General features: G+C 38.6%; 1 protein-coding gene across 1 annotated transcript in view; it reads right to left on the minus strand.

Annotated features, from left to right (window-relative positions):
* Positions 1–7,192: 7,192 nt before the first annotated feature.
* Positions 7,193–21,640, minus strand: part of LOC148027136 (chaperone (DUF3353)) — a 37,074-nt gene continuing 22,626 nt past the window's right edge. The window contains exons 2-3 of the mRNA XM_087691675.1: positions 7,626–7,983; positions 7,193–7,493 (exon numbers count right to left, since the gene is read on the minus strand). Coding sequence (XP_087547801.1) covers positions 7,318–7,493; positions 7,626–7,983 — 534 coding nt within the window. The 3' untranslated portion in view covers positions 7,193–7,317. The remainder of the gene's footprint in view (positions 7,494–7,625; positions 7,984–21,640) is intronic.

Consider the following 21,640-nt stretch of genomic DNA (forward strand, 5'->3'; position numbering starts at 1 on the left):
GGAGCAAGGTGTAGTGGGATATTTGCAATCCTATGATCCACCTTAGAGGGATGTAGTCCATTATTTCTCTCCTTGCATGGTTTCCTATAGCCTTCATGTTCTTGACTTGTAATTGTTTGGATGACTATTCCATGGCATAGTTTCCATGTCTCTTCATTATCGTTGCTTGGTCAAGTATTAGCATTGTTTTCCTTTCCCTTCTAATAGATCATATTTGTCACCATTGCCTTAAATAAATTATTTGGAGAAACTTCCCTCTTTGCATGCAAGGTGTGTTCCCATTGTAGGGCATCTTTTGTTGGGTTCTTTGTAACTTCCTTGGAGGATGGACTCCTTGGAGAGGAGTAAACATAGTCATCACACTTAGACTACATTATTGACATAAAAAATAGAGGCACTATTTTGATAGTTGGGGTGATATTCATTCCTATCGTGTCTTCAGTGTCAAAGATCTGTTAGATGGAGGTGACATTACTTTGGCATGGTTGACTACATGAATACACAGATGTCAATCATTTACAATATTTAGAATGGTCCCAATGGGTTCCAAATCCCATACGAGTTGAAGAGTGCTCCATGGCTCAACAAGTTTAGTTTTATTCCATGAGATGAATTCACTTTGGTGAGATTGACTTATGGGCATGCTTTCATCCTTCATTTGATTTGTGGAGGCATCTTATCTCTCTTGCTTCATCTTGGTTTGCCCTTGCCATTTCTTCATCTTTCTTTTCATTATGTTTGGCCTTCCTTTCCTAATTTTACATTGTGTTCTTGTTTTATTCTTTAATTCTATGTTTTCATCATCCTTATGTTTAATAATCTCACTATCTTCATCTTCTTTTCATCTCTTATTATTTCCTCTATACTAGCAACGGCACCATATACCAAGGCTTTTTCTTTTTCTTCTTATCATTTTTCTTTATGTATTTTCATATTCAAAGGATCCTACTCTTAAAATTTTTCATTCTACCTTTTGCAGTCAATTTTCTTGGGTAGCATGGTTGGTTGTTGAGGGAGCATTTATTATCAATTGTCTTCTTTCTTCACTTCTAAGTCTACTTTGGGTTCATTATGTTTTAGTTGTGCCTCTACTTTGGTTTCTTCTTCTAGCAAATATTCTACCTTGATTTCATCCACTAATTGTATTTCCTTATTAGGTTCCAAACCTATTCTCATATTTAGCTCCCACTCAAGGATTCCCAATGCCTTAAAGAAGGACTTCCTTACCATCTATCACTTCCTTCATGGCCACACCATTTAAGGCATCCCCTAACTTAAAGTAGGGTACCATCGTTGCCTCAATGCTTAACTCTTCATCTCTGGTCCTGGGCGCAAACCATGCCTATTATTGCATTCACAAGCAACCATCCCTACCCAAGGTTGCCTCTAGTTCCTCTATCTTCACTTGATGCATTCTTGGGTCTTCTTCTAGTTTGGGAAAGGGCTCACTCTTCATACTTGTCCATTGGCATATCTTGTCTTCGATTCCTTCATCTTCAAGTACCCTACATCTTCATGATTGATTCTTCTTGTGGGAATATCTCCTCCTATCGGTAGTGGTTGATCTTGTTTTAAGATCATTTTTTCATATTGCTAGTAATAACCTTTAGGTTGGTAGGTTGGTGTTTTATTCTCCTTCACGGGTGTTGAGATTCTAGTCAATGGCATCCATGCTTCCCTTACTTGCCATACTTTGCTTTCTCTTGCACTATGTTCAATTTATTGTCAATGTCATCCAAATTTCTTCTAATTCTTTGATCCTTATCTTCAATTCCTTGAAGATTTTTAGTACTTCAATACCTTTGTCTTGCATTTTCTGATCCTTCAATATCTTCTTTGCTTTTTTTCTTTGGTTGAGTAGTTACTTTCTTCTTGTTGACATTTTCCATTGAGTGATATAAATCACCCTCCACTTCAAGTGGTGTATCCTTCCACAAGCCTAGGTCCCTCCAAGTGGTTGGCATTTTTTGGTTTAGCTTGGCTCCCCTATCAAGCATTAAATTATTGACGTCTTTGGTACTCTAGGGTCAACATGCATTCTTCAAGAGCTCCTTTGCTACTATGAGCTTCTATACTCTTATTGAGGTTACATTTTTGAGATTGTGTTGCTCTTGGACCAAGTGCTATGCTACCAGGCCAAGTTCATAATATTATCTCTCCCTTTGCACATTATGTTTTGTGATACATGTTATGAACTTGCACAATGATCACAAAACATAATGTGCAAAGGAGAGAGAATATTTCAATAGAGAACCTTGCATTATTCAAAGAATGGTATAGCATTGAGTCGATCTTTGGACTACATTATCATGACATTACATATATGAGGGTCCACCATGGAGCATCAAGATGACACTAAGAATGATGTGCTTAAGCTCACCATATTGCCTCCATGTTAGTCCTTTTGCACCCTACAAGGACCCACCATTGTTAGATACTAATGTAGCTTACAAAACAAGGATGGACTGAATGATGGATAGCTTGTCTATTTATATATATAGGAGTATCTACCCAAATTAGGGTTTTACTTATGTGAACAAAAACTCTCTACGAACACATTCTTTTAAAATGAAAGTTTGGTACCATTTGAGGTTTTGGGCTGTTTAATAGAGCTAATCAGTTTGTGCTACATTTTTAGCTTAACACCCTTAATGATATTTATTTAACTTGCATTGCGATTGGATGAAGTACAGTAAGATTGGTTCAATCTCCTTTGCTTTCCAATGCCTCCTACTATCAAAAATAAGCATCAAGTATTAAAATCAATTCGCCCCTTGGTTTGCTTGGCAATTGGATTTTAATTTGCTCTTTGGAAGACAAGATTTGCCCAATTTTAATGTGCAAATGCACTCGTACTTTCATACTTGTGAGGTAGGTACCCCCTTAAGGAGAACACTATTTTGATTATAGATACCAATGACATTGCCACACCACCAACTCTCGCATGTATCCTGCTCTCCAATGAACGAGCTCCTTGAAGACCCATTCAACTCTTCAATGGGTGCCAACAAACTAGCACAATCTAGAAAGGGAGTAATGTTACCCCTTTAATCCTTCCACCAGTGGTGTTGGGGGATCGGTACAATCTAGCAAGGGGGGTAATGTTACCATGATTATTGGAAATGGCACACACTAAGCAAGAAAATAGGAAAGGAGTATAAATACCAAAGATAAAGAAGATAAAAGCTAGCAAAGTGGTGGAAGCACTAATGGTAATATGTTCAAAAAAAGATATAAGGCCATGCTTGAGAAAAGAGCTAAAAAATATGGTGAGCATTGTTTGAAAACTTAGAATTTCAAAAGCATGTATATGCAACCAAAATCCATAGTAAAATCTAAGCACTCTATTCAATATCCACCATTGAGTACATTATGAAGTCCTACGGGCACAGGAGAATGGATAGGATTGGTAAGAAGGGTTCAATGTGGATGGTCAAAAAACACTCTGTATTGAATAGTATAAGTCATTCATATAGGTGCAATCTAAGCTTCTCTCTATTCTCTTCTCCTTTATTCTCTACCATTGCTTGAGCTTGGAAGTGAGAGTATGTGAGTGAGAGCAAGGGATGAGCATTAGAGATGAGAGAGTATCATCTTCCATCTTCTTAGCTTGAGCTTGTTTCCAACAAATGGTATCTTTTTTATGTCTTAAACTTTCTTGATTTGCATCTTATGCTCAAACTAGATGGAGTGGGATGGTTGGGAGAGATTGAGTGAAATGTATGCATCTATTTGCATTAACTCGGTGTATATCAGCAATGTAGATGGGATTGGTCTTTAAGATTTAACATGGATATTCTACAAGGACTAGGGTACACTTCAGCCATAGTAACTAACAAATAACTCACTAATGACTATAGCCTTGCATAGATGAGTATTTGCATTGTATGTGCTAATGATGCATGTCTAGGTCTCGTTATTGTACATTAGAGATACTTTGAATCCAAGTATCCTTGTTCCTCCCATTGACAAGCTCTAAAATGGTTGAAACACATGATATTTCTAATTAGAGAAAGAACAAGAGTGATATATTATACTTCTCACCCTTTTCTTAGGAGTTCTTAGCTTGATGTATATAAATAAGCCTTGGGAAAACACCACTCAATCAAGGTTGAGAGAGATTAGCTTGTGTTTTGAGAGGGTTGTCACTCATTCTGGGTTGTTTTCACCACTTTGTCAACATTTTAATATAGTAATTTCATTAGCAACATTGCATATATCCAAATAAAACCTTGTCAATCTTATTAGTGGAGATGTGTGTGTACCTACGTTCAAACCTTTGATATTGTTTGCTCATAAAAATTCCATCCTCGAATATTTATGTATATATGCAAAATCAATAGATTTTTTTCTAGAATAGTGGAAGATATATTTTGGAAAATGAAAATCTTTAATAAAATATTTTAAAGGGTGAGATGGTGCACAATGATCAAGGGTCTATCATTAAGACTAATCAAAGGTACCAAAGACATTTGGTATACCATTAAAAAAATATATAGCCTTGGATGTTTTGGATATTTTATTCAACTCCTAAACTCAATACATATTGAATAGAGGGTTCATAACAAGTAACAAAGTAGACTAACAATGTACCAAAAGCTTAGCCACTCAATATGTAGTGAAAACCTACTAAAAGCTTAGTTACATAAGTACAAAGAACACTACAACACGAGCTTGTCATGATTGTGAATGTTAAGTGATTGGTGCCCATAGATTAAGAATTAGAAAAAGGATAAGATATCCTTTCACATCACACATACAATGGGAAAACCCGATGGAAAAAGATGATCTACAAGTAGCACTACATAGCACCCACAAGATGCAAAGACCAATGATGAAACTTACAATAGTGCTACCTTAGGTTACACATGTATAATCCATAAGAAACACCGCTCCCTAGGAGGATTTGCTTTGCAAATATGATAATAATGTTATAACTACATCTCACTTAAAACATTATTTATGTATATGATATCCACTCATTATATCCTTTGAGGTGTCACAAGATCTCTCTATCTATATGTTTTTAAAATGACAAACATCAAACACAAATTATGCAAGTCACTCAATGGCAATCTTCCAAGAAAGAGGAATATTGATTGGCGCATTGTGAAATTTCAAATGCTAGTGGAGTTAAAAAGAGAGCTAAAATGTAACATTCATTGAATGGCATTCTTCACCATTATCATTCTCTACAAAGATTATCAACAAGTCGATATTTTGTACACGATAATATTGTCTTGTCTATACCTTGATGTGAGAAGGAAGAATGAAAGAGACTTATCATTTGAGAAAAAATAATCTTTAGTAGTATATATCTATTAGAGCCACAACATGTCAAATTAAATAGATAAAATTGCCCTCTCCATGATTTGTTGCACGATTGTGCACATCCTATCCTTTAATTCACTCGTATATTGACACCTTTTATGTAGCAATGCATTGACACGCACAAAAAGCTTGAGAGGTCTACTTTTCAACACAAGCCTATGGGAATGAGACTTTTTCTCACCTCAAAATTATGAGAAGTATAAGTGAGCACACATTTGCATCGATTGTAGAAGTGGATCCTCCTACCTTGAATGTTGGTCTTAGTCTCAATCAAGGATAAGCATTCAATAAAATCTCACATCGATTTCTAATCTACGAGGCAAGAAACAAATCCAACTCCTAGCAAGAGCAATCATCAGTGTTCCTTCAATTGAGATGGACCTCTATAAATTGAGTGAAATAAAGAACTTACAACTATGGAAGAGAGATGGCACTACTTAGATGCCAAAATAATGATTATATCCGATGGTGTGGCCATGAGACTCGACAATAAACACAATGTTGAATCCTCCTTGTCCATCAAAGAGAGGTAACAATGAGTTGATAAAAATGGCCTTTTAGCCGTAATCTCCTTGGACTCTATCAATAATCTACACAAAATTGTCATAAAGACGAGTGCTTTCCCTAGTGGGCAAGTGAGTATACAAAGAAAAGGTTCCACAACCACCATCAAAACATAAATGACATTTTGGAATCCACATTGATACCACAATAAGACTCATTGAGATGTTACATTCGTTAAGTAAATCAAAGTGCTTATCACCACTGCATAACTTGCTATAAGTCCAAGTAATCTCATGAAGCCAATGGTGATGCTTGTACATGTACCATGCAACATTGATGTACACCCCCATTCATCCTCTATAAAGTGTGGATGCTCCATAGACCTAGTATAACATTGCCCTTTCAACGAGTGGGTAATAAAAGGCTGCGTCTGAATCAAGCTTGATGATCCTAAGAAAGGCATGTTATATAGAGATGTGTAAACCTCGGCCTAATAGCCAACAATATCGTTACCATCTGCAAGTAGCAATCTCAGTAGTCTCCAACCACAATAATTGCACAAGGGTCCCCCTCTACACTACTGGTGGTGGTAGGTGCCCACACCTCCATTACTGACATTGAATGCATCCCTAACATCTCTCATTGTGTACAATACCCACCTTTTTAATATAGTACACTACTTTCAACATTTGGTAGTCTTGACATCTCTCATCGTGTAATATAACTGCCTTTTTAATATAGTGCACTACTTTCAACCTTCAGTTGTACTATTAAAATTTCAAAGGTTTCAGACACAAAATAATCGAGTCCTATTAATGTATCCATAAAAAACGTTAAGCGTGTGGAACCTCCTTATGACATCTGTACACATCACCACGTGTCATGCTAAAATGATGAGCAATAATTGAAGCATGGATGCGCATGCAAAATCCCCTTTTAACCACCTTTGAATCATATCTCTACAAGGGTGCATGGAAACCCCTCCTTAAAAAGGATTTTAACCAGACTTTTGTTGGTAAGGGAGAGGATACAAAATATTAAATCTCTCTCTTTCTATCTTCATGATTGCACAGGTAATTAAAGTACTTCCCAATCAGTACTATTGATTCCTATGAAAGATGTTACACACCATGGTCAAAAAGGAAAGCAAATTCCTGCTGTTTCTAAACACTTACTAGATACTCTAATCTGCAATACTTGTTACAGCACATATCCCAGCAGATAATGCTATGGCAAAAATTGACATAGATAAAATAGGAACCTGAAGCACCATACAGATCAAGTCCTAGAATGAACAGAAACAAAAATATTATCCAAACAAAAGCAGACCTGACATGCAGATTCTTGAAATAACATGTAAACAAATTTTTAGTTGATATAAAAAACCAACACATGCATTTAATATACAAGAGGTCTTACATTTGTGAATTGACTTTTAGCCATAACAGTAGCATCAAATCCCATGCCACCTTCACCAATTGGTCAACGCAAGTACAGAGATGACAGCCACAGAGAGACTAGCACAAACTCACTAACCACAATTGCTGGTGAGCTGATTCCAAGAACAGGGATTAGGTCTACTCGCAACCATGACTCCACACCTCCACCAAAGACTGCTCCAACTACCAGGCTAGCGACCGTCAAGGCAGCAGCTTTTCCTGCAAACATCGTAAGCAATGCATATAACATCAGATGAAAGCCTTCACTGGAAAAAGGTCTTAAAATGCTTTTTGCTAATTTAGAAAACCTAGCGTACATGAAGCAAGCTTCATAGATAAAGTAATACTTGCCTAATTGCACATTTTGTTTTCTTAGAAAATATAATGAAGCACCAAAACCAATGGCCATGATCAACCCTGGCACATCTGCATTTGCATTCGGAGATGTCTGAGACGATACTCCACTTGCAAAGGTCCAAACCATTAAACCTGCATAGACAGCGGTTTGAGTTCCAAGGCTCGTGGTTGATGGAGTCTCAAGAGCAACAGGAGATTTGCTTAGGGCATCTCTGAACCACTGTGGTCCTCCTGTATTAGAGATATTCTTGGCCTTTTGCACATCAGCATATAGAACACTGTTGTCCACAACCTTTCCCGCTCTGCGCTGCATCAAACTTTGCATAAGTAGCACATCATAAGCAGCCTCCACCTGCACTCAAGCAAAAAGATCACCATGAGGTATTAATCCTCAAGGAAGAAAAACTTTGTAGACTTGAAGCTAGAAAGCTGTAAACTACCAAAAAACAAGCAATCTGTAGAACATGTGACCCAATAAACTTATCAATATGGCAAGGTGACGCTTGACACACTCTTTAATTTAATAAAAATCAAAGAAATCCAGAGCTAACAAACTCAAGCGATTGTAATGGTGAGACTGAAGAGTGAAATAAAATGGCAGCCTTGAAACAGAGACTGAACTGTGTTATTTTAGAAATTCGCCAATGGGCAATAGTGACAATCTATACTCTCAGATTGAAGAAATGGGAAATCTCCAAACACTGAACTTGAATCTAATGAACAACGAAACTGAAATGAACAACAAAGAACTAAGAAAGAGAATGAATACTGGCACTGGAGTAAAAAACTGTGAACAAACTCTAGAATTCCTACCTAATGTAATGTCCCCATCCTCCATCCTTTGCAATATCATTCTCATTCAAAATTTTTATCCGATCCCGGAAAATTGCCAGCTTCAAAAAGATTGCATTCACCTTAGTTTAATGTTCCCACTCTAGTTTCAGAAAGTGCTATGAACTGTTGAACACAAGACAAAAGAGAGAAAGAGAGAACACAGAAGAACACTGCAAAAGAAGATAATTCAAAAGAATGCTAGGGAAATGGAATCCATATACTAAACACGAGATAGTTATGTATAACAATGAGTCAATGGCTGTGTGGGAATTGGCACCAGCTCCTCACAGAAGAACACTGCAAAAGAAGAGAATTCAAAAGAATGCTCGGGAAATGGAATTCATATACTAAACACGAGATAGTTGTGTATATAACAATGAGTCAATGGCTGTGTGGGAATTGGCACCAGCTCCTCCCTCCACCAAGTCATGCACTGGATCTGCAAGTGATGAATAACTAAATGTGGAGGAGAAGCCCAAATAAATAGGCTAAAAGAATGCAAATAATGCATCAGGTCGACCAGCAATAAACGCCCAAATATGCATCATACAAGCCACAATAAAATGCCTAAAATAGCTAGTAATACTAGGCAACAGCAACAAACATAGATCGAGAGAGTCTAGATCAGTGCCAAACAAAGCTGGACAGCTCAAAAGAGTGGGCAAAAGATTGGAAACAATCAGAATGATGAAGCTGACAGCTGTTGCAGTCAAAACAGAGTTATCTTGATGATGTGGCAAGCTGTGTGGACTGTCTGGTCAGTAAGCGCAGCAGTAAATACTGACATCAGCAGCACGTGACAGCAGCTGATGATCAAACACAGGCAAGTGCCAAATGGTGGACAGCAGCTCGAACTGAGATATCCTCTAGAAGACAGGTGTGCACAGCCAAGACAAGGCACTAACAATCTACAAAACAAGATGGGCTAGCTGGTGGGCAGCCTATCTATTCATAGATGCATACATCTTTCACAAATAAAGGGTTTGGCTTGTGCGACACGAACACTTTCTAGGAAGGTGCACCATTTACTACAACTTCAGTAATGACTGTTAATCAATGTATAATGCATTTTTTAGCTCAACACCCCCTCTCAAGCCCAAAATTGGAACCAAGAAGGGACTATCAAGATAGCTCAAGCCCATCATTTCCCTAAGGTGTCCCATCCCAAAGCAGCCAGGGTATCGAGCAAAGGGTACACATTGGCCATCCAATGACCTACCAAGACTAGAGAGACAATGGTTATCCTACCAAGGGAGCCAAAAGGGTCAACCCAAAGAAGCAACATATCAGACAACGAGTTGTGTCCTATCAAGTATCAAAGTTGCCAAAAACATTGCCTAGGGGGGGGTTGCCATGTGAGCTGCCACAATACGGTGGATCCAAAGGGGCGACTACTCTCTAATAGAAAAATGATAAATGCGCACATATGCATAGCAACCAAAAAAGTTTAGAAACGAAATGTCAAAAACGTGTTTCGTAAGTTTCTTTCAAGAGGGATGAGTCTTATCTATAAATGCATCCTTAGCTGATACATATGGATAGATGGCTTGATGAGAAGAGGGATAGGTGGGTGGCATAGGATAGAAAGGGGGTTAACTAGGTACTACATGACATATCAAAGTGTCTAGCATGATGACTCTAAAGGTGTGCCCCAAAGGAGGTAACTAACTTATGGATGGTCCACATGCCGAAAAGGTGTAGGAAATTCCAATAGATATTGTTATGTTGGCAAACTCTATGGCCACCTGGGACATGGGAGAATAGAGTGGGGTTTGAGACACATGGATGGGATACCCGTTCATATAAGCCCCTATGGATGGTTGGGTTGGGGGATGAACTCCCACCAACAATACACCTCCACCACTCGGATGTGCAAAAGCAGAGGAGTTAAAAGGATAGGATGCATCTATGTTTGACGATTTCCCAATGTGGTGTGTGTTTAGATGGATGGAATGGTAAAGAGTACTCTAGAAAATAGTGAAAATGGGATGTAAGTGGAGCAAAAGATAATGTTGAGATAGGTGGGATTTGAAATTGTAAGATAAAGATGAAAAGAAAGTGAATGGAAATTCATTTTTAGAAAACTGAAAATTAGATTATGTATGAAATGATGATGCATCAACTTCATCCTGACTATGAGATCCAAAATTTAAAAAAGGAAAGCTAGAATAAGAAATACTTGACTGTTTCTTAAAGCCACCTCTATGTGTGTTTACATACAGATATCGGTTCTCTTCAAGGCTTATTCCAAGGTCAACAAAGTCTATATTTCTCATAGTCTCTTCCAGAAACTTGAATGGGTATAGAAGCAAAAGAAGAAGGGTTAGAAGTAGAAACTTGTGTACCTTGCACCAGAGTAGATGTATTAGGTTGAAAGAATGCAACATACTTAAGATCTCTTTCTCCAATAAGATGGCCCATCCCTAATGGAGGCTCCGGCAATCATGCAACATCTTCAAATTTATGGGTAACATCTGAAGGAGAAGAATCATCTTTATCTTCAATGGCTTGTTGGGCTCGATACATGAGAATTAAGTTGTGCTCAACCCATGAAATCTCAAAGGATATGTGAACTCCATGATAATTAGAAGTCTCTCCACCACTGTCAATACCTTCGTTGGTTAAGCTGTGAAGCCCACTCCTACTCTGGTCTTGGCATAGGGCATTCTGGAGACGAAAGTGGTGTTGAAGTGTTCAAAGTCATTTTCCCTCGTATAGTTTCTATTTCTAATCATGAGCTTCCTAATCGAAGACCTACGTTTCTTCAAAGAGTGCCTGGCTCTGATACCATGTAAAGAAATATTCGGCTACAAATAACAAATACAATCATACAACAAAGCACAAACTGTTAAAACTAACTCAAAGATAACAAACACTAAAGATAAATGAATGAATAATAAATAAATAATGCTCAATGCAACAAACACACTATGCAAAGTGAATACTAAACCACAAACTCTCGTGTCTCTAGGACCACACAAAGAGTATGAGCTAGAGAGGTATGTCATACACTAGCAAATCTCAAAACGCAACAAACACCCTCTAGATGTGCACACCAGCAGCAAATATAAAACTGGAGAGTCCAGATCAATGCTGCAAACAAAACTACACAGCTCGGAAGAGTCGAACAAAAGACTCGAAACAATCGGAATGATGAAGGCAACAACTGCTGAAGCAAAACACAGCTGTCCTGATGATGTGGCAAGCTGTACTGGCTGTCTGATCAATAAACACAACAGTAGATGCTGACATCAGCAGCAGACGCAACAGCCAATGATCAAACACATGCAACAAGTGATGGAAAGCAGCAAAACGCAGCCTATAGATAATGCCTAACATTGTAAACTGGTTGGAAGCAATCGCCAACAATAGGAGGGCTAGAAGCAGGCGCGAGCTAGTGGACAGCAACTCAAACTGAGATATCCTCTAGAAGATGGGGTGTGGACAACAGAGACATGGCACCAACAATCTACAAAACAAGATGGGCCGAGTGGTGGATAGAAAGTCTATTTATAGATAAGTGGATCCTCCCAAATTAGGGTTTGGCTTATGGGACACAAACACTCTCTAGGAACACGCACTATTTAATGGAACTTTGGTAATAATTGAGTTTTGGAGCTGTAATAAAGAGCTGATTAGTGTATAATGCATTTTTTAGCTCAACTCACCCCTCCCCCCAAATTAACTATAAGCATCCCTCTAAATTGAATTATAATCCCCCCTCCCTTTTTTTTCCGTGCAACTATAAAAGGGTGCTCTCAATTAAAACCCCTCTCAAAAAAGAAAGTATATCTAGTACGCGGGGGGGGGGGGGGGAGAGAGAGAGGACCTTCTAGCCTTTGGACCGAGGAACCCCCAATATCTATCTAGCCCAAAAGGCCCACCCTATGATGACGGTCTCGGGATCTCTCACACAAGACAATAGACTCCAACCAATGAAGGTGCATATTCCACTTTGCCATGGGTGCCGATCGAGTACTCCCACTATGTAAAGAAGCCTTCTAGGAGAACCTTCCCAACTTTGTTGGCTTGAGAGAAGAGCTTAAGCTCAATACCGATGCATTCAACAAGGGCTGGTTGTAGCTCCTACCAAGCAATCAATTCACATTTCAATATGCTAGATGTATACTTGTAAGGAACTCTTGTTAGCACTGTATATCTCCTAGGTGACAAGGCTCATAGCCAAGGCACATTGTAGTTCTGAGAGGGTGCATTTAATATTGCCCGCAACCAGAATTTATGGCCACATTTAATGTAGATTGACCTGCTACTTTTGGTGTATTTACACAACCTATTTATCGGCTACCACTCCTTCATTGAGCATTCATTCATTCATACATACAAGCACATTGCATCCTACTGGAGAGAGGGAGACCGAGTGTGCCCTATTGGTTACCCACAGCCCGTGCCTTTGTACACACTCTTGAGCCTTTGCATATGGATTGCATTTCCTAAGTTCCAAGTGTTCTTGTTCTTATTTTCAATTCTTTGTGTTTACAGCAGTAATATCAGTTGTATCTCTTTTGCTTTCATTGTGCCACATTATTTTGGCAACTCTAGGGTAGGATCAAGTGCCATGAAGTGACACTTGGTGGTTGGTCTAGAAGCCAAGCTCCACTCCCACATACTAGCCCGTGGGCATAGTAGGGGTGTGACATCTACCACCTAAGCTATAGAGCGAGTCTCCATTAGCCAAGTTATCAGCCAAGCCTCCATCAACATGTAATAGCGAGCTGTCTAAGCAAGAAGCCATTGGATCTTATCTTTGATCTTCCTAAGAGACTTATAGGAATGCTAGGATTCAAACTACCAAATGCAAGTTTAACAAGCAAGTCCATTTTATTCTGGTGAGAAGGAAGATAAAAGCAGACCATATAGCAAAGTTGTTTTTGTACAACATCTTCAAGTATCATGGATCTCACAATCTATCATCAGTGATAGAGATCCAAGAATAACCAATTTGTTTTGGAGGGGTATATTTGTGAATATGGATACTTCTTTTGAAATTTTCAACTTCATCTCATCTTGACAGATGGATAGTCAAAAGACAAAAACTCTATTGCTCTAGATCTGCTAAAGTCTTGTGTCTCAGAGCATAAACCCATGTGGAAACAATAGCTTCCATTGGTGAAGTTTACATATAACAATACCATTCATAGTTCCACTAGCAAGGCTCTATATGAGATAGTTGAAGGTGGTAAGAAGGTTCCACCTATTCGTATACAAAGAGAACAACTTAGAGGCAAATGAGTATGTTGAAAGTATAAATAAAGTATACAAAAAGTTATAGTTGACTCTTCAAGATTCATAAGAAAAGAAAATGAAGGGAAATGAGTGCTTGTTCCCTAAGTCATGTATGAGATACTACAAGCCTTTTCAAGTGAAAGAAACATATAATGTGGTTTACAAGTTAAAGCCATCAAATCATTGAAACATTCAGAATGGATTTCATGTGAGCCTTCTTTGAGCTTTTCATGGGAGATATGCCAAAGGATATGCTTAATGAGATTCAGCCAAAGGTTGCGGAACTTAATTAGGTCTTGTTTCTTAACAAATTAGGCACATAAGGAAAGAAAAGAGAGAAAAGTTTCATATTGCTATCTGGTGAAGTTTTAGAATTATTCACTGGGCCAAACCAATGGATGCAATGTGGATGAAGGTGACTTAGCATATTTACCTCATTTGTTGCAATTTTACCTAGAGCATTCCACCTAGAGCCAACCTTGGTCGGGGCTAAGACAAGTCTAGTGTTAGAGGGGTTTTTGTCGAAAGGTCGAATCCACCGGGGATCTGAGGTAGAAGGAAGTAGAGATAGGAGATAGAAGAGAAGAAAAAGAATAGACAAGAGATAAACACAACAAAGACAAAGCACAATGAATTGAATCAATATGTATTGATAGAACCTGAAATCCTTTGTCTGGCACTACTCAGAAGCAATCTCCAGGCATTAGATCTCCTAAAGCTCATTCATAGACCAAAAACGTGCATCAAAATTACCGCTTCTTTTCTGCTGCTTGAAACCCAAATCTGATGGCTCCGTTGGCTTCGGAAGGGGAGTAAAACGCCAGGACACCTGCTCAGGGATCTCCCAAATCACTTCTTCTTCTTCTTCCAATTCAAAGTGCAGTTTTCAGCCTATCAACAGCAATCGCGACGCGCGTGATTTCGCCAATCTGTCTCTTTTATGAAAAATCCCATAACTAGCTGAAAAAACAACTTGCTTTTTGCATGCCATCCTAATCTAGAAGCTTTTTCTAACTTTTTCGGATTTTTACAATAAATAATATCAAAATTCAACTAAAATTATCCAAAAATCTAGTATTTTTGGACCATTCATGCCACTCACACTAGTACTAATGACTGAGATCACATTGACTCTCTTGATCAATAAGAAAGTTGGATAATGATGCATTTCATGCTTTTTCACACTGTGTCCGCATAGCATCACGACATCCACCCCCTCTGAACTTGCACATCCTCCGGTATGTGCCAAAAAACCTAATTGTCACTAGATTCTGAGTCCTCCTCATCCTCTACAACCATATCCTTTGCTTCTTCATCTTTCATATCTTCCTGGCTAGCCCCTATATCATGGCCACTATTTTCTTCCAATTCTCACAACTCTTAGGCATTAGATTCCCACCTCTTGAATAATTTGATTCTTTTCCCTGCTACCGAAAGTTTTATGGCTATTTCATCCAGCTCATTTAATGCATAAGTAGCATTATCAAACACCTATCTTATCACATAGGGTCCAAACCATCTTTTGAAAACTTTACACATGGCACTATGCTGGTTGTCTAAACTGCTATCATAAACCAATACCCAATCCCCATCTTGTATGGTTCTTGGCCTCAATCTATGTCTTTTATCAAACCATTTCTTGTTTTGTATCCTTGCTGCCCTTAACTTTGCAATTGCTGCCTCTATGTCTTCTGACTTTCTTTCCAACTGTCTAATGTGTAAGACCAACAACTCCTCTCGATTCAACTCTTCTTCCCAAGGTAGCACACTCCATGTGACTGTCATCTCTTCTATCGACATGATAGGTTTTTGACCATACATCAATTCTACAGGCATATATCCTGTAATAGCACTAGGAGTTGTTCTGTCAGCCCACAAGGCATAAGGGAGCAATCGTTGCCACTCTTTTACCTTCTCTCAATATGCTGTTGTCAATGTCTTCACAATAGGTGAATGACCTCTTTCACTTTTTCCATTTCCTTCAGGGCTATAGGCTAAAGTTAAAGCAAGCTTTATCCCCAACCGTGAAAAGAAATCATGAGCCTCGTCTGCATCTAGCTCATCCCTATCTGCTGTAATTTTTCCCATGCAACCATACTGACAAAATATCTCTTCTAAGATAAAAGTACACACTGAATTTGTTGTCTTAGTATAAAGAGCTCTCCCTTCTAATTGATTAGTCAAGTCTTCACGACCAAGTATAAGATATCTCATTTGCCAAAGACCTGTAGACATTGTGACCAAATCCACCACCAACTTAAAATGAAGAGACAATGGATATGTGGACTGCAATCCATCCCGATGTCTCACAAATGAATACATTTGACATATCGTACATGTTTCCACAAAGTGAGCAACATCCTTATACATACCCTACCACCACCAATATCTTTCTTTAATCTTTACAAAAGTACCCCAAACACCTTTATGACCAGTCCATAACCTTTCATGAAATTCTTGTATGACATTTACTTGTGAAGCTTCTATCACCCAAAACTCGCAATGGCATGCCCTGTTTCTTTTTGGCATGTTTCCATAAGTATCCATCTTTTAAGAAAGATCAATTTTCCTCTTGATCTTTTTAAACTCCTCATCTGACCATTCATCTCTCTTTGTTAATGTATTGAGGTATTGACTGATTCTCAGCCACTCTCCTACATATTTGTCTTCCAAAAACACTTCTACACAAGATGCGAAACATCTAAAGTGTCTTCTCTTTGTCGTCCAAGCTTCTGTTAATGCTGTAGCAACACCTTGCATTGCTAAATTCACTCTTACAACATCATTTTCAGCCGCAAGTCATCTTCTTCCTCCTCGTCCATCATCCCTTCTTCATTCTCATAGCGTACTCGAGATAACATGTTTGCCACTAGGTTATCTCTTCTTGCAATATGCTAAAATTCAGGGTTCAAAGATTTGATGTATGCAATCCACCGGAGCATAGCATGTCCGGGGTAGAACAACTAGTAATCATACCCAATACCGGTAAACAATTGGTCTCAATGACTACGCAAGCACCCATAAAATACTCCTTATCACATTTAAGGGCTGTCACAATTCCCCATAATTCTATTTTTACCTGTGGATACCTTCTCTACCGTTCAGTCAATACTTTAGCACCAAAGTGTCTTGCATATCTTTGTCCTTCCTCATCATCTTGCCCAATTGCCCATCCAATCCCTATTGGACTTGTATCAACAGTAATAATGATAGGCTTTCCATGTGTATAATCAGCCTTTCTCAATGTAGGAGCTAATTTCAAGAGTTGCTTCAATTTCTTCATTGCTTTTTTATGCTTCCTTTCCCAATGTGAAATCTCTGACCTTTCCTCAGAAGTTGATATAAAGCATCAGCTACATGTGCAAAGTGAGGAATCCATACCAAATAGAACACACATGCACCCAAGAATCTACGCACCTCTGATACATTCGTGCATACATCTTGCATTCTATCAATCCCATCTATTTTTACTGGTGATGGTCTTTGCCCATAGGGCCCACACATATGCCCAACAATCAAAACCTCTTCAACTCCAAAGACAGACTTTTGTCCAAAAAGAGTTAAATGCACCTCTTCTAGACGCGTCAAAATCCTCTCACAATCCAAAATATGGTCTACAACAAACTATCTGCACCCATGAGCATCCATCTCTTTATTCTTTTTATCCATTGCACACCCTTTGATTGGAACATCATCCAAGAATGGCATAGTTAATTGTGGTATAAAATCCCGAAGTACCCTATTCATAGCATTTGTCATATGTGCCACTGAGTTTGTTGCACCCTGCGAGAGAGTACACATCCGTACTAACCCCAAGGGAGTCTTCATGGTTGTGATATCCCTGCTTTCAACTGCAAGCTAAAACTGATCATACCCCGAGTAAAGATCACCCAAAGAATAGATCGCTCTACCTACAAAAGCCTCTACAAATTCATCAACCACAAGACTTGCACCCACATTTCTTATGGTCACTTTATTGACCGGTTACATGTCTTGAATAAATCTCAAAGCCCCATTCTTTTTGGGCACAATAAACCAACAATTTGAGTACGGGACTGAAGAGGGCTTCAAGATCTTCATGTGAATCTTTTCATTTAGCAAATCCATTAGCTTTGGCAAGTAAGATTTAGGCACTGGAATAGGCCTCAAGTTCCATGGTACATGTGGCACAGTAAATATTACCATAGGAGAGAGAACATTTGGATCCACACAACCTATTTCAGTTGGCTAAAATGCAAATGCCTTTCCATGCCTAGCCAACATCCGCATAAAACAGTCTCTTTTAGCAAGCAAAAGAAACCATTCTGCTTCAACTTTCAATTCCTGTAATGTTTCAGATGTAAACTGATGACCTATATCTTTAGGATCCCATAAGCTTGGCTGCCTTGACACTTTTTTATACAAACCCTCACTTTCTGGTGAAAGTGGCAAAGCAATTAGTTTCACCTTTTTGTTAATTGTCTTATACTTTGTCTCCACAAGTGCTTGGACCCATTGTAATCCTTCCTGCTGAGTAAACAATACTATGACATCATACATGTCCAAAGAATATATTGACAACACTTTGTTTTCAGCCTCATTTTCTACATGTATATTTGCTGAAATTTCAACCATAGTGTCGTTAATATTCAGCCCATAAAAGATGCATGAAATGCCTTCATTTTCAGCTAACAGTCCCAATACTTTCAGTTCCTTAGTAACCCGTTTCGTAGATATGCATTCAACCTTGCACATAGCTTCCATACACTTAAAACAACATGAACTGTTTGCTGTAAACTGAGAATAACCAATAGTAAATGCATGCTTCATTCCATCAAGAGGCAAGTACATCCTTTGAACAACACTACTATAACCCCGGATTTTGAATTCCCTTGCATTTGGGGCCAAAGGAGACTCTCGAAACGTATCACGATTTCTAGGATGATTAACAAAAACAGTAAGAAATTGGATTGTTTTCCTCTCATCCTTGCTTCTGACTCTTGCATAAGCAGAACCATCATCAAGCACCTTTGTTTTCATATGTACTCCTGTAATATAGGGCTGTCCCAAAATCACTGCATATGAGGAATTATCTTGTACAAAGAAGTGTTGCTCTTCTTGTGCATCACCAATTGACACTTTTACATTAGGACATGCAGCATAAAGCTCTCCCAAAGAATTATTTGCAGCCCTCATACACCAACCACAATCAATGTCCACAGGCCATGCACCATTTTCATACAATCCACGCTCAATGACATTTATCTCAGACCCATGGTCAAGTAAAGCAACACAAGGAGTTTCATGTTCTCCTATTTTCACTACCGTTTCAGTGGTAGCTCTGGCCCAATGATTTCTTGTATAATGACTTCGAGGAATAAATCCTAGAGTCTCTTCCCCATATTGTTGCATCTGCCTTACTCCACCATGCATATTGCTACAAGACAATGCATTTTCAGTCACTTTCTTCTCTTTTTCACATGTTGTCCACTGATTAGTAGCATCCTGCATAGATAATCCAGTACTTCTTCATGCTCATATTCAGTCCGAATACCCAACAAACCAGTTTCCTCTTCAAATTGTAGCAATGCACTAGTGGTATCACCAAGAAACTGACGCTTCCTCTTAATTATGTCAATGATCTCATCATGAAATTCTCGCTTGGCAATGCCAAGCACCTCTCCCAAGGTGAATTCCACCCGACTGTTTAACATCCATTCTTCAAGAACCTTCTTAAGATCTATGGCTGTCTCAATGTCAGACTGCAACTTATATCCTGGTTGCTTGCCCTTCTTTTTACCCTCTTGTTTGTTATCCTATTTTTGCTCCTGGCTGACCTCTTCTATAACATGCTCGGGAGGTGGCTTATTTGTAACTTTAGGCTGATCCACATCTCTTCCTGTCACTCTTTTAGATGTCCTTGATATCTTCATCTCTCTTTCGTTTCTTTTCCAGAAGTACATCCATGTTTTGTACTTTTGCTAAATATGCATACACTGAATATGCATCTACTGGTGATTCCCAACCAGTAATGTCACGAATGTCTTGCCCTGCATGAGACATTTCACTATCAATGACCTTTCTCTTTTCAACTGCATATAAAGCATGTATCCATATTTCAGCCTTTGGACCAACCATCACTTGGCCATGCAAACTATCGAACTGTAGACTAAAAGTAGAAGCATGTACCGCCGCATAAGCATTTTGAACAACCAAGTCTTTCAACAACTTCAACATACCTCCCTTTCCAAAATTCAAAGCAAGAGGCAATCCCGTTTCTCATGCATGGATCTTGCCATCTTTCCAAAAGATGAGATGTCGTGCCAAGGCCTCCTGATAGACAGCACAATTCTTTCTCTCATGCTGCAAACTATCACACCACATACATCTTCTTCCTAGCTTAGGGGCTATTGCCCGTCCCCTTTCCTCATGTCCTTTTTCATCCAATTTTGCAACCTTCAATTGAAGATCCCGCATGCCTTTGACCAATTCATCTAAGACATCTTTTCTAACAGAGGGAACAATAGCAGGTACAGTCATAGAGTTAGCCACAGAAGTGGGTGGCTTACTAGATACTTCAACTATTTTGCATGTAACAATGAGTAAGCTAGAGACATGCAATCTTTCTCTTCTTCTATGCTTTTTCACAAGTGCAATTACAACTTTCTTGATATATCTCCACTCTGTTTTCAAACCTATCTCTGTAGTCTGATCCTCCAGCAAATCATCAAGCTTCTCTTGAAGCTCAAGATCAGCTACCTGTAGAAACAATTCAATTTTCTGACTTGCAAGAGCTTGCTATTCTGCAAGATCCAATTGCTCAAATTGACTTTCAAATTCTCTTAGCAATTCTGTAGCCACAAGATCCTTATTGGGTTATAAAATCCACTCCTGAAAAGTCTTGTACGTAATCAAACTCGTATCTTCAATGTAAAATTATTCCCTGAGTGTCTTCTTGAAAGCTACCCAATCAGCATCCTACATGTATAATTGAGTAATTCGTGTTTTCAGTTCATGTACAATAACACGCACAAAATACCGGCTCCATGCAAGTTGAGCCACCCCAAAGAATTCCATCTTTTGAGCATAGGTATATACATATACAGATACATTCTTGCCATTGAATAACTTCATCTCACGCTCAACTTGCAGAGCATTCATCACAACACTTTCTATTTGAGCAGAAGTCTGTATCACCTGTTGTTGTTGTTGTACCTACATAAGCATATTCATATTTTGCACCAACTGTTGCAAAACATCACTGAAAATTGTGTTCGAAGGTTCTGCCATCTTGTCTTTCCTTCTTCTAATGACCTTTCACATCGGGTTTACCAATGTCGAAGGGGTTTTTGTCGAAAGGTCAAATCCACCGGGGATCAGAGGTAGAAGGAAATAGAGATAGGACTTGAAAGAGAGAATAGACAAGAGGTAAACATGACAAAGACAAAGCATAATGAATTGAATCAATATATATTGACAGAACCTGAAATCCTTTGTTTGGCACTACTCAGAAGTAATCTCTAGACATTAGATCTCCTAAAGCTCCTTCGTAGACCAAAAACGTGCATCAAAATTACCGCTCCTCTGCTGTTCGAAACCCAAATCTGATGGCTCTGTTAGCTTTGGAAGGGGGTAAAACCTCAGGGTACCTCCTCAAGGGTCTCCCAGATCACTTTTTCTTCTTCCACTTCAAAGTGTAGTTTTTAGCCTGTCAACAACGATCCCAATGCGTGCGATTTCACCAATCTATCTTTTTTATAAAAAATCTCATAACTGGCTGAAAAAGCAACTTGCTTTTGGCATGCCATCCTAATCTAGAAGCTTTTTCTAACTTTTTTGAATTTTTACAATTAATAATATCAAAAATAAGCTGAAATTATCCAAAAATCTAATATTTTTAAACCATTCATGCCACTCACACTAGTACTAATGACTCAAATCACATTGACTCT

Source organism: Lygodium microphyllum, chromosome 13, assembly GCF_053477565.2.
Source record: "Lygodium microphyllum isolate KBCC chromosome 13, Lygodium_microphyllum_v1.1.10, whole genome shotgun sequence".
Lineage (NCBI taxonomy): Eukaryota > Viridiplantae > Streptophyta > Polypodiopsida > Schizaeales > Lygodiaceae > Lygodium > Lygodium microphyllum.